This window comes from Hyperolius riggenbachi, chromosome 10, assembly GCF_040937935.1.
Source record: "Hyperolius riggenbachi isolate aHypRig1 chromosome 10, aHypRig1.pri, whole genome shotgun sequence".
Lineage (NCBI taxonomy): Eukaryota > Metazoa > Chordata > Amphibia > Anura > Hyperoliidae > Hyperolius > Hyperolius riggenbachi.
The window spans coordinates 116,549,288-116,563,180 of NC_090655.1; the positions used below are offsets into that span (position 1 = coordinate 116,549,288).

General features: G+C 46.2%; 1 protein-coding gene across 1 annotated transcript; it reads left to right on the forward strand.

Annotated features, from left to right (window-relative positions):
• Positions 1–208: 208 nt before the first annotated feature.
• Positions 209–13,561, forward strand: LOC137536722 (uncharacterized). The gene is made up of 4 exons (XM_068258945.1): positions 209–280; positions 1,774–1,882; positions 8,053–8,158; positions 12,940–13,561. The coding sequence occupies exons 1-4, from the start codon at positions 209–211 to the stop codon at positions 13,559–13,561; spliced, it is 909 nt and encodes a 302-aa protein (XP_068115046.1).
• The last annotated feature ends 332 nt before the right edge of the window (positions 13,562–13,893 follow it).

Genomic DNA, 13,893 nt, shown 5'->3' on the forward strand with positions numbered 1-13,893 from the left:
AATTAAACCTACTTTATTAGCCTATTATCAAGATAGAGATGACCCTGTTGACTTCTCCACTGAGGTAAGGGCTTCCTGGACTGCAGAGTCTAAGTGGCCACAGGATTTGACCAGAGTGACTCGCAAGGGTCAGTGGACTTTGCTTTTGCTCACCAGGTTGCACTCCAGGGACACCCTTATAATGGTTTAGAGAACAAGCAGCACCACAATGAAGAGGACTAAAGCCCGGAGTTGGAGGATGAGCAATAGTCAAAAATCCAGAAACCAGCCAAGATCAAGGGTATGTAGCAGAGGTTCATAAGTGAGGTTCAGGCAGAAGGTTGGTACAAGCAAAGTTCAATCGTAATGGTTCAGACAGGTTGGATCAAGGCAGGTAGTGGACTGCGAGTAACCAGAAACAAACTGAGGTCAAACCAGGCAATCAAGATCAAGAGTAGTCAGAGGTAAGCCGGGTCAGGACCAAGGATCAGTCAGGAATCAGGGTGAACCTAAACCATTAGCTGAAAGAGGAATCAGCACACAGCTCAAGCACACGCTCAAGCACATGCAGAGTCTGATGCCGTGCCACACGTAAGTGCACAGTAAGACCCCCAGTATCAGGCACAGGTGGGTATTGCCTGTTGCCGAATACATGTGCTTACCTGTTGATTGAGAAGCTGAAAAAGTAACACTAACCGCCACCCCACCCCGGCAGAGTGTCCTGCAGGAGAAGCAACTTTCTAAAACCTCCAGACGCCATCCTCTACACTTCCTTCAGCTCCCAGCGGATTCCTGCTTCCTCCATGTACAGCTACCAAATTGTGCATGTGACCCACACAAAGGACCCATACATGGACGCAGGTAGGTCCTGGGAGCTGCAGGGAATGTAGAAGAAAGCGCCCGGAGGTTCCACAAGTCACTTCTGCTGTAAATAGCTCTGCGAATGGAAAAAGTTCTGCCGCCGTTCTCAACCTCCGGAATGAGGGTTAGTTGAGACTTCTGGATGCCTGAGTTCCAGATAACGGGGGGTTTTACTGTATTTCCTTTTAAACATAATACTAGTAGCCTGGCAGCCCTATAGATCTCTGGCATCAGTAGTGTCTTAGTTACAACCTTGAAACAAGCATGTGGATAAATAATGCAATCACATTTGAGTCAGAGCACCTGATCTGCATGCCTGTTCAGGGTCTATGGCTATAGTATGACACAGAATTAGGAAGACAGCCAGGAAACTAGAATTGTTTAAAATATAATAAATATGGCATCCTCCGTATGCCTCTCACCTTGGGTTTCCTTGAAGGCAAATAGGATTCCATGATGGAGGCAACAAAATGAATCCTTGGAAAAATGTAAATGCAGATAGAACATAGAATTTATAATTGCACAAAATTCACACAGAACAATACAGGAAAATGTGTTAAAAATGTGCAAAGATAGCAATGACATCACAGTATGTTTGCAATTGCCATCGCCTGGCCCTTGGTTTATCCACCTAATTGCCTGATCTACTGTGTATGACCCCTGGCTAGTTCCTGGCCTTAAGTTTGCCTAAACCTTGGACTGACAGTCATCTAGCCTCCGGTGTTAATTTTTGGCCTAGTTCCTGGACTGGTGTTTCATCATCAGTTTCCTCACCCTCAGATCCTGAGGGCAGTTGAAGTCCAGTAGATGTTTCCAGTCTAGTGTTCTAGTGGGGCTTGGCAATAGGTGTTCATAAATGCGATCAGACTGAATTTTTTATATCCTTTTGTATTAAAAAACAAGCAAAATGTCTTTTTTACTCTTGTTTTGCAGGGTTTATATCTGAACCTCGTGGTCACATTTGGATTTCTTATAACACTATGCTATTCTGCGTGCCACTGGGAAAAGAATAAGATGCCTCCGAGAGGACAACGAGTAGAGGGTTAGCTAACGTAACACAATTTATCAAGGGACTAATGTGCTTGTGGAACTGCAGCCAAACAGTATTACTAGGTGGTTGTTTTTGAGGAAGCTCAACTATAAATTGTTTTTAACAATGAGTAAACCGTGTGTCACAATGTTTAATCTGCAAATGGTTAATAAGCAGAACTGTAATAAGGATAACTCAAAATTTCCTTCCAGGCAATAGGTCTCTGTTACTGTTTCAGCACTGGCATTCTCATATTATCATTTTGAGCTCTGGGCTGTTTCTTGCCTGTTTGGTGCCCCAGGCAAGTCAGCCTTTGCCAGTGCTGTGCGCTGCCTGCAGATGTCTGTTATGCTGGTGACAGGCCTGTGCCTGGAGCGTCTGTGCACAGAAACAGCTATGCATAAGCTTGTTATGCTGGATACACACGGTGCGTTCCCGCACTCTATGCGCCTGTCGATTCGCATAGACTCGAATATTTCCAAGCATTTCGATGATTGTTAGGTCGATTTACATGTAAAGTATGCCAAATCGACCTAACGATCCATCGAAACGCGAATCGGACATGTCGGAAATAATCGAGTCGACGTGAATCGACGGGCGCATCGAGTGCGGGAACGCACCGTGTGTATCCAGCATTTGGGCCGGGGCCCACTAATGCAGTTGTATCCGCTTCTGTCCGCTTTTCAACATATGTAACATTGATGTGTAACTGAAAAGCGGGCACAACTGCGCCGGTGGTCTCAGGCCCTTAACTAGAGCATACGGGGGGAGGGGAATAACTGTCTGATCCTCTGCTAAAGTTGTAAAACTGCGCACTTACAAATAAATTAACACTTTGTATCTTCCATGGTAGGTTCATTTAAAGTACTCCTGAACTGAGAAGGGTTCGATTATGCTAGGTTCCAAGGTTTGAATGGTGCTGTGACATTATGTCACAGAACCATTCTCTAAGTCCAGTGCCCCCAGGGGTCTCTGTTCTAGTTAGCCGAAATATTCAACTGACTAGAACGTTGAATAGGGGCGGGGAGGAAATGGCAGGTTTCCCCCCTTGTACTGCTGATCTTTTAAGACCTGGAAAAAAAAAGCACCACCGCACAACTCACCTACTCCTGGATCCCTTTGCTGTCTTTTCTGCCCTATCAGCTCTCCCATTCCACTGCCCTGTCCTCTTGTATCAGTCGGTATCTTCACCGCTATGGCGCTGACCATGAAGAACTTTCAGGTTACTTCTGGGTCAGAAGATACGAGGGAACACGGCAGTGGAATGGGGGAGCTGACAGGGCAGAAAAGACAGCAAAGGGATCCAGGAGTAGGTGAGTTGATTGGTGGTGCTTTTTTTTACAGGTCTTAAAAGGTCAGTACAGAAATACTTTAAATGAAGGGAGAAAGAAAAACAACAAACAAAATTCCATAAAAAATATACATTGCATAAAAATTATAAATATATATAAAAAAGGGGCGTAACAACACTCCTTCTGGCCTCCCAGTAGACAGATCATTATTGGGCCCTCTGCAGCATCGTGCTCCCTACCATCCTACCCTGAGGCTATGTGGGCCCACTCCACCACACTTGCCCCTTGCAGAGTGAGTACAGCGGAGCGCTGTGTAAAAATATTTACTTGCTCCCATTCTGTCGGTTCTCCTCCCGGGTCCCGGCAGTCTTACTCTGCTGCATGCCTGACTCCTGATTCATGTCATGTAGTCAGGAGCAAGAGGGGGCAGCATAGAGCAAGAGGCTGCTGGGAGGAGCAGATGTGGCAAGACGAGAGCATGGAAATATATTTACACAGCGCTCTCCTGCTCTACTCTGCATGTGGGTGAGGAAAGGGAGGAGGTCCCCAGGCCCACCATAGTCACAGGGGTCATGGGGGGCTATTGTTATGCTGCTGAATTCATTAGCATGCAAGCCAGAATTATTACCATCTCAATGACCATCTCTGTTGTTTGCTTTTGTCTTTCTGCCTCATGTAACTATGGGCCTTGATTCGTGAAGCTACTCCTTGATTCAATGCGCGCTCCTTTAAATGTCGGCTGCTGCTGTGAAGTATCGCAATACTTCACTAGCGCAGCCGCTATCATGTTTCAGCTGCTAATATGTTAATACTGTAAACATAGTTACCATGTAATCAACATAGTAACTACTGTATGCTAATTAACATAGCACCGGCCGCGCTAGTGAGGTATCGCGGTTGTGATACGTAACAGTAGCATCTTAAGGAGTGCGGATTGCCTTGTAACTAAAGAAGGCACACTACGATGCACAACAGCGCCTCCTTGAATTTAGGTTGCGCTGCTGGTCATGAAGCCTCATGAATAAAGCCCATATCTCTCCAGGATCGCCAACACTCCACATCAGGGGCGGACTGACAACTCATGGGGCCCCCGGGCAATAGGAGATTATGGGGCCCCCATACCAGTGTTTCCCACCTTTCACGTTATATTTTTACAGACTAAGATATAATAATTTATTGACAACAGTAAATATGTTATATTGTACACTGACAAAAACCCCTGCGCCGCGCGCCAAAAAATGGGTGTGGTCACGCAACAGAATGTAGGCGTGGTCATGGGTGGGGCAAAATATACATGACCTTAGCAGTGGTGTAAAAGGTCTGCCGGGGAAGTTTGAACTCTGCCATAGTGTTTCCCCCCAAAATACATGTAATCTGACAGCATTTCACCAAAAATCCATGCAATTTGGCAGAGGTTCCTCCAAAATACAGATAATATGGCAGTCGTTCCCCCAAAATAGACGTTATCTGGCAGCAGCGGTTCCCCCAAATACACATAATTTGGCAGCGGATCACCAAAAATACATGTAGCAGCAGTGGTTCCCCCAAAATACACAGAATCTGGAAGCAGCAGTTCCCCCATTATACACAATCTGGCAGCGGTTCCCCAAAAATACACATAATCTGGCAGCTGTTTCTCAAAGTACACTTAATCTGGCAGCAGCAGTTTCCCAAAAATAGTTAATCTGGCAGCAGTTCCCCCAAAATAGGTGCCCCCAGTATAGGTAACCAGGTCAAAAGGTATCCCCAGTGGAAGTATCCAGGTCTATAGGTTTTCCCAGTGCAGGTATCCAGGTCTATAGGTGTCCCCAGTATAAGTAGCCTAATCTACAGGTGTCCCCAGAATAGATAACCAGGTCTATAGATGTCCCCATTTAAGATAGCCAGGTCTATAGATGTCCCCAGTTAAGATAGCCAGGTCTATAAGTTTCCCCAGTATAGGTAGCCAGGTCTACAGGTGTCTCCAGAATAGGTAGCCAGGCCTATAGGTGTCCCCAGTACAGATAGCCAGGTCTATAGGTGTCTCCTGTATAGATAGCCAGGTCTTTAGGTGTCCCCAGTATATGTAGCCAGGTGTATAGGTGTCCCCAGTATAGCCAGGTCTATAGGTGTCCCCAGTATAGCCAGGTCTATAGGTGTCCCCAGTATATACAGTCAGGTCTATAGGTGCCCCCAGTATATACAGCCAGGTCTATAGGTGCCCCCAGTATATGTAGCTAGGTCTATAAGAGCCCCCAGTATATGTAGTCAGGTGTATAAGTGCCCCCAGTATATGCAGCCAGGTGTATAGGTGCCCCAGTATATGCAGCCAGGTGTATAGGTCTCCCCAGTATATGCAGCCAGGTGTATAGGTGCCCCCAGTATATGCAGCCAGGTATATAGGTGCCCCCAGTATATGCAGCCAGGTATATAGGTGCCCCCAGTATATGCAGCCAGGTGTATAGGTGCCCCCAGTATATGTAGCCAGGTGTATAGGTCTCCCCAGTATATGCAGCCAGGTGTATAGGTGCCCCCAGTATATGCAGCCAGGTGTATAGGTGCCCCCAGTATATGTAGCTAGGTCTATAAGTGCCCCCAGTATATGTAGTCAGGTGTATAGGTCTCCCCAGTATATGCAGCCAGGTGTATAGGTGCCCCCAGTATATGCAGCCAGGTGTATAGGTCTCCCCAGTATAGCCAGGTGTATAGGTCTCCCCAGTATATGCAGCCAGGTATATAGGTGCCCCCAGTATAGCCAGGTATATAGGTGCCCCCAGTATATGCAGCCAGGTGTATAGGTGCCCCCAGTATATGTAGCCAGGTGTATAGGTCTCCCCAGTATATGCAGTCAGGTATATAGGTGCCCCCAGTATAGCCAGGTATATAGGTCTCCCCAGTATATGCAACCAGGTGTATAGGTGCCGCCAGTATATGTAGCCAGGTGTATAGGTCTCCCCAGTATATGCAGCCAGGTGTATAGGTGCCCCCAGTATATGCAGCCAGGTGTATAGGTGCCCCCAGTATATGTAGCTAGGTCTATAAGTGCCCCCAGTATATGTAGTCAGGTGTATAGGTGCCCCCAGTATATGCAGCCAGGTGTATAGGTGCCCCCAGTATAGCCAGGTCTGTAAGTGCCCCCAGTATATGCAGCCAGGCTTGTAGTGTCTTCAGGAGGGGAGACAGCCAGTGAAGGAGGGCGATTTGCATAGCAGCGGAGAAGGGGGGAAGTTTCTCCCCCCCCCTCTCTCACCTTGGGCCCCCCCTTCCTGGCTCTCCCCTCCGTAATCTGCAAAGTGCAAACAGCTGGAAGCGGCTGACAGCGGGCGGAAACTTACCGCTGTTCAGCCACCGGAGGGAGCGCTGATCTGTGAGCCGCTAGTCTGGGCTTCTCAAGCCCACACTAGCTGCACACAGATCAGCGATCCCTCCAATGGCTGAACATCGGTAAATCTCCACCCGCTGTCAGCCGCTTCCAGCTGTTTACTTTGCACTATGCAGATTACGGAGGGGAGAGCCAGGAAGGGGGGCCCCAAGGTGAGAGAAGGGGGGGGAAACTTCCCCCCTTCTCCGCTGCTATGCCCATCGCCCTCCTTCACTGGCTGTCTCCCCTCCTGCTCAGGGTTCTCTTGCGGGTGGCGGGCCCCCCCTGACCACGGGCCCTCGGTCCGTGCCCGAGTGCCCTAATGGTCAGTCCGCCCCTGCTCCACATCAAAGATTTTGGGTGAAGGTTTAAGCAGTAGAGCTGCATACATTTTATATTACTTTTTCATACTGGCTAGAATTATTAGCATATCATTGTATTCTAATAGTTCCCACCTACATGCAAATGTAATGTAAAATGTGATTAACCCAATTCCAAGCTGTGTACAATTTACATAGAATTTGCATGCAGGCCAGAATTATCAATATCTCATTGACCATCTCGCAGCATTAAAGGATATTCAAGGTGGAATGAAAGTTTGCTTTTGCTTACCTGGGGCCTCTTCCACCCCCCAGCGTCATAGCCTTGTGGATCCCTTGCTGTCCTACTGGACTCCTTTATTGGTTTGCTGTCAGCTGAGTTATGTTCTACTGCAAAGCCTCCTTGATTGCCCTCCCATTGGCGGGAGTGTTCTGCACATGCAGACTGCTCCAAGCCACAGAAGTGCAATCAGGGAGGCGCACATGTCAGGTCAGTGCATCAACAAAGGGGATCTAGAGGACAGCGAGAGAACTACTAGACTATGGGGGTCTGGAAGAATTAGTAAAAGCAAACTGTTTCACTCCGCTTAGGACATCCTTTAAAGTGTACCCAAGGTGACATGTGACATGATGAGATAAACAGGTGTATGTAGAGGGCAAAACATTAATAGCCAGGCTGTTTTACTTGTTTTATTTTGCTGCCTGAAAGAGTTAATTTTTAGCCATGGAAGTGACAGCTTCCGTCTTGTCGGTACCTTGTCGGGAATATAGTAACCATCACTGATAACCAAACTACAGCCATAAAAGTTTTACTGGCAGAATACAACTTCTGAGTACACAAGGTGGTAGAAAAAGTTCATGTATTTTGACTCAGGGACACTTAAGAAGCCACCACTGAGCAGAGACAACAAAACACTTACTTTGTAAATGTTTACATTTAAAATAAAACTATGGGGTATATAAAAAGGGTCATTTTTAAGAGTGGGAGGATAAATACAATTGTTTATCTCATCAGTTTATTTTTAACTTGGGTTTATTGTGCAGCGGATTTACTCTAAAAAAACAAAAAACAAAACAAAAAAAAAACACATCTCACTTCAAAGAAAAAATCAAGATCCCAAGAATAAAAAATAGCATTTTTACCAGAGTGCAACTGATTTTCTTGCAAATAAAATCTACCGTAGGCAGAATAAAGCACCTTTACTAAAAATAGCCTCTTTGCTTTATTAGGCTGTTGGCGTGACGGCGAGTTACATCCTCTGAAGTCCCATTTTAAATCACTGGAGACCTGTGAAGAGTGTGAATGTTTTGAGAGAGGGGTGCACTGCTGTGAACAGTAAGTGACTATTTACTCTAAGGTCTCTTTTCCATTGGAGGCTGAAGATTATGAATTGGCTGCCTGTTAGCTGCTCCGGGTGCATCGGCAGGGCACTTGCTAGCACCCGTCAGGGGTTGGAAAGGCTCCGGTATGGAGTTACATCTGAGCGTAGCCGCAGCTGTGCTCGGCGGTGACAAGTTGCAGTTTTTGCAACTGGGTAACACCGCAATATATCAAACGTTTGACATGCATGGCGTTGATCATTTCTGCCATTCAGCTGCATAATATTGCGCACTTGGCGAGCATCCGGGAGGCTGAACTGCCCGACAAGCGCACAGCTCAGCCGGCCTTGGGCAACGGGCCTAACCCAGGCATGACCTAAGGCTCTTTGTTGATGGGAAGCAAAGTTTTAGGACCCTACTCTATAGTAGAGTTGGGCCGAACCTCCGATTTTAGGTTCGCGAACCGGGTTCGCGAACTTCCGCGGAAGGTTCGGTTCGCGTTAAAGTTCGCGAACCGCAATAGACTTCAATGGGGATGCGAACTTTGAAAAAAAAAATGTATGCTGGCCACAAAAGTGATGGAAAAGATGTTTCAAGGGGTCTAACACCTGGAGGGGGGCATGGCGGAGTGGGATACACGCCAAAAGTCCCCGGAAAAAATCTGGATTTGACGCAAAGCAGCGTTTTAAGGGCAGAAATCATATTGAATGCTAAATGACAGGCCTAAAGTGCTTTAAAACATCTTGCATGTGTATACATCAATCAGGTAGTGTAATTAAGGTACTGCTTCACACTGACACACCAAACTGTTCACTGAACAGAACAGGTATGCAGTGGCGGGTTCACTGAACAGAACAGGTATGCAGTGGCGGGTTCACTGAACAGAACAGGTATACAGTGGCGGGTTCACTGAACAGAACAGGTATACAGTGGCGGGTTCACTGAACAGAACAGGTATGCAGTGGCGGGTTCACTGAACAGAACAGGTATACAGTGGCGGGTTCACTGAACAGAACAGGTATACAGTGGCGGGTTCACTGAACAGAACAGGTATGCAGTGGCGGGTTCACTGAACAGAACAGGTATACAGTGGCGGGTTCACTGAACAGAACAGGTATGCAGTGGCAGGTTCACTGAACAGGTATGCAGTGGCGGGTTTACAGAACAGGTATGCAGTGGTGGGTTCACAGAACAGGTATGCAGTGGTGGGTTCACAGAACAGAAATGCAGTGGTGGGTTCACTGAACAGGTATGCAGTGGTGGGTTCACAGAACAGGTATGCAGTGGTGGGTTCACAGTACAGGTATGCAGTGGTGGGTTCACAGAACAGGTATGCAATGGTGGGTTCACAGAACAGGTATGCAGTGGTGGGTTCACAGAACAGGTATGCAGTGGTGGGTTCAGAGAACAGGTATGCAGTGGTGGGTTCACAGAACAGGTATGCAGTGGTGGGTTCACAGAACAGGTATGCAGTGGTGGGTTCACAGAACAGGTATGCAGTGGTGGGTTCACAGAACAGGTATGCAGTGGTGTGTTCACAGAACAGGTATGCAGTGGTGGGTTCACAGAACAGGTATGCAGTGGTGGGTTCACAGAACAGGTATGCAGTGGTGGGTTCACAGTACAGGTATGCAGTGGTGGGTTCACAGAACAGGTATGCAGTCAGGGACAAGCTAAGCCTAACTAATCTTTCCCTATGAGAGACAGTGCAGCAGCTCGCCCTACTCTCACTAATGCAGGCAGGCAGTGGCACACGAGTGACCGTAATGGCCGCCGCTGCCTGCCTTATATAAGGGGGGTGGCGCTCCAGGGGCTAGTGTAGCCTAATTGGCTACACTGGGCCTGCTGACTGTGATGTAGAGGGTCAAAGTTGACCCTCATGGTGCATTATGGGGCGAACCGAACTTCCGCAAAAGTTCGCCTGCGGGACGCGAACGCGAACCACGGAAGTTCGCATGGAACCGTTCGCAGGCGAACCGTTCGGCCCAACTCTACTCTATAGTAGCTTTTTTATAAAACAATAATGGGTGAAAGCTGAGAAACTGTACCCCCCCCCCCCTTAAAGAGGAACTCCAGTGAAAATAATAAAATAATAAAAGTGCTTAATTTTTACAATAATTATGTATTAATGATTTAGTCAGTGTTTGCTCATTGTAAAATCTTTCCTGTCCCTGATTTACATTCTGACATTTATCACATGGTGACATTTTTACTGCTGGCAGGTGATGTCAGTGGAAGGAGATGCTGCTTGCATTTTTTGGCAGTTGGAAACAGCTGTTATTTCCCACAATACAAAAAGGCTCCCACAGTGTGATGTCAGTACCTCAGTGCTGTGAGGCGCTGACATCACACTGTGGGAGGGGTTTCACCACAACATCAGCCATACAGAGCCCCCTGATGATCCGTTTGAGAAAAGGAATAGATTTCTCATGGAAAAGGGGATATCAGCTACTGATTGGGATGAAGTTCAATTCTTGGTTACTGGTTCTCTTTAAAGGACAAATGAAGTGAGAGGGATTAGGATTAAAAATTAGCGATGGATGTAAAACTGAAAAAAGTATCTTTATTTCCAAATAAAATATTGTCACCATACATTATACTAGGGATATAAATTTAACGTTGCAATAACCGGGACAAATGGGCAAATAAAATGTGTGGATTTTAATTACGGTAGCATGTGGTATTTTAAAACTGTAATGGCCGAAAACTGTGAAATAATGAATTTTTCAATTTTTTTCTTAATTATTCACGTTAAAATGCATTTAGAATAAAATAATTCCTAACATCATGTACCATCAAAAGAAAGCCTACCGTAATTGGTGGCGGAAAGAACAAGGTATAGATCATTTCTTTGTGATAAGTAGTGATAAAGTTATTGGGGAATGAAAGGGAGGAGCGCTGAAATGGGAAAATTCCTCTCATCCATAAGGTGAAAAATACCCGCGGGCTGAAATGGTTAATATAACTACACTAATACTTTAAGATCTTCTCTTATTGTAGAATGAACAACATTCAGTGTACATGTAAAAAAGGTGCCTGGTAAAAGGACGCCGGAGATAGTCGCTAGTAGAATATCGGTAAAATTACAAATACTCTACTACTTAATTACGATAACAAAATATTGTAATCTTTACAGATATTTTACTATGACTTAAAGGACTTACGAGTCCAAACAAAAAAAGAAAGTTAAGTGAAATGCATGAAATTTGAATACACGGAGAGTACCATCCGCGCCCTCCGTGCAGTTCCGCTGGGTCCTCGCAGTTCAATCGTCCCCCAGCTCTAGGGCCTCCCCCCGCAATCCACGCTACAGGAGACAGCCTGTAGCGTGGTTCGGGGGGGGGGCCCTAGAGCTGCGAAGCTGCACTCGCGTCTATGTGGACTGTGCAGCCGCGGCCAGCTCGGGCGGCCATTTTACTAGAGGCAGAAGAGCCCGACCCAGGCTGTGGGGTCGGGAGCGGCCCGGGGGACGATTGAACTGTGGGGACCCGGCGGAACTGCACGGAGGGCGCAGATGGCGCCCTCCGTGCATTCAAATTTCATGCAGGTACTTAACTTTTTTTTTTTTTTGAACTCGTAAGTCCTTTAATCTAACCCTACTCTCACACAGGAACCTCCCTCTACTGATGCCAAACCCTAAGACCCCACTGGTGGTGATTAACCTTAACCCCCCCCCTGCTGGTACCTAGCCTTAACTCTCCCCTGGAGGTACCTAACCTCCCCCCCACACACACACACTCATGGTGCCTAACCTTAATCCCCCATCTTAACCTTAACCCCCTCAGTGCCTAACTTTAAACCCCCCCTGGTGTCTAACCTTTATTCCTAATCCCCCCCCCCCCCAAAACACACACACACACCAAACACTAAAGACCCCTGCCTCCTATCCCTAACTCCCAATATTTTTCTACCATAGGCAGCAACTGTAAAAGCTGTGATTAGCAGTTATAAATGTTGAATAGTGGTTATAAACCTCGGGTGCCTCCAAGGGCCTAAATTACAATTTATAGCTGCTAATAGTTTCTAAGACCCCATTGGTGGTTATTAACCTTAACCACCCATCCCCCCCGCTGGTGCTTAACCTTAACTCTCCCCTGGAGGTGCCTAAACTTAATCCCCCCTCCTAACCTTAACCTCCAGTGCCTTACTTTAACCCCCCCTATGCCTAACCTTTACTCCTACCCCCCCCCCCCCCACACACACACACACACTCCTAACACTAAAGACCCCCGCCTCCTAACCCTAACCCCCAATATTTTTTCTGCCATAGGTGGCAACAGTAAAAGCTGTGATTAGCGGCTATAAATGGTCAATAGTGGCTTTAAACCTTGAGTGCCTCTAGCGGCCTAAACTACAATTAATAGCTGCTAATAGTTCTAATTGTAAACTCCCCTGGTGCCTAAGGCACCCCCCCCCACACACACTCACACACTCCTAACACTAAACTCCCCCGCCTACTATTCCTAACCCCCAATATTTTTTCTGCCATAGGCGGCAACGGTAAAACCTGTGATTAGCTATAAATGGTCACTAGTGATTATAAACCTCGAGTGCTTCCAGGCTCCTAAATTACCATTTATAGCTGCTAATCGCGACTTTTAACATTGCCACCTATCGTAGCCCTGAACATCCAAGCTTATGATACATCATAGCAGTCACATCTTTGGCTTCAGCCCTATAAAATGTATCTTTGGTGAAATCTGAACAATCATGTTTTCCAAACATCTTTACAGCAGCTCAAAAAAAAGGCAGCAGTTAATCAGTAACAAAATCTCATATTTTTCTTTATTCCTGCAGAGATAAAGTACCTGTAGGATACAATCCTAAGATCTGTATTGCCAAGAAGGAGAAATGCGTCCACAAAGTTGTAAGGAAGAAGGATCACTCCATCCCTTGCCCATTCAAATTAGTAGAAATAGACAGTGACAGCAGTGACAGCAGTGACAGCTCAGATGACAACGATGACTTTAGTATGAAGGACTACCTAGAATTACTCTCTTACTTTGACGGTTCTGATGAATGTGATGAAGATGAAGAATCTCATGAGGATCATAATCATGATCATGGTGACTACAGCAAATCTTATGAGAAGAGTCATGAACAGCCCAGTGTTGAAAGTACCCAACACCACAATAGTGTTCAAGAGCACAACACAGATAAAAGTGACCATCAAATGAGTCCTAAACAGAAAATCCTTGATATGATATCAAAACAGAAGCAGGCATCAAAACCGAGTGCTGGGCGAAAACCTGAAAATGCTAGAGTTTCCAGGAAACAAGGTGTCTTGGACAGCATACGTTCACATATAGCACGGGGTGCTGTACAGGGTGCCTCTCCAGGCATCGTGCCCCAAAGACCAAATGGAAATAAGCGCTTTCCCCCCATCTTGAATGCCAAACTTAATCTGAAGCGTAACTAATCCATAGAACAATGCGCTAATCTCACACTAACCAGAAAAAATGAATATGTTGGCTAAACGCTAAACCCAAAGCTCATCATGTTACAAAATTAAACTATTCCAGCACCAAAAATAACTACAAGGGGTTTTAAAGTATAATTGAAATGAGAGGGTTATGGAGGCTGCCATATTTATTTCCTTTGAAGCAATACTAGTTTTCTGGCAGCCGTGCTGGTCTATTTGGCTGCAGTAGAGTCTGAATCACACCAAAAACAAGCAAGCTAATCGTGTCAGATCTAACAATACTGTCAGAAACCCCTTATTTGCATATACTTGTTCAGGGTCTATGGATA

Bases quoted from the DNA above. Each gene is read 5' to 3' on its own strand.
- LOC137536722 (XM_068258945.1), top strand. From the start codon at position 209: ATGAAGAGGACTAAAGCCCGGAGTTGGAGGATGAGCAATAGTCAAAAA. The intron at 1,883-8,052 runs GTTAGCTAACGT...TTGCTTTATTAG, and splicing joins GAGAGGACAACGAGTAGAGG to GCTGTTGGCGTGACGGCGAG. The intron at 8,159-12,939 runs GTAAGTGACTAT...TTATTCCTGCAG, and splicing joins GGGGTGCACTGCTGTGAACA to AGATAAAGTACCTGTAGGAT.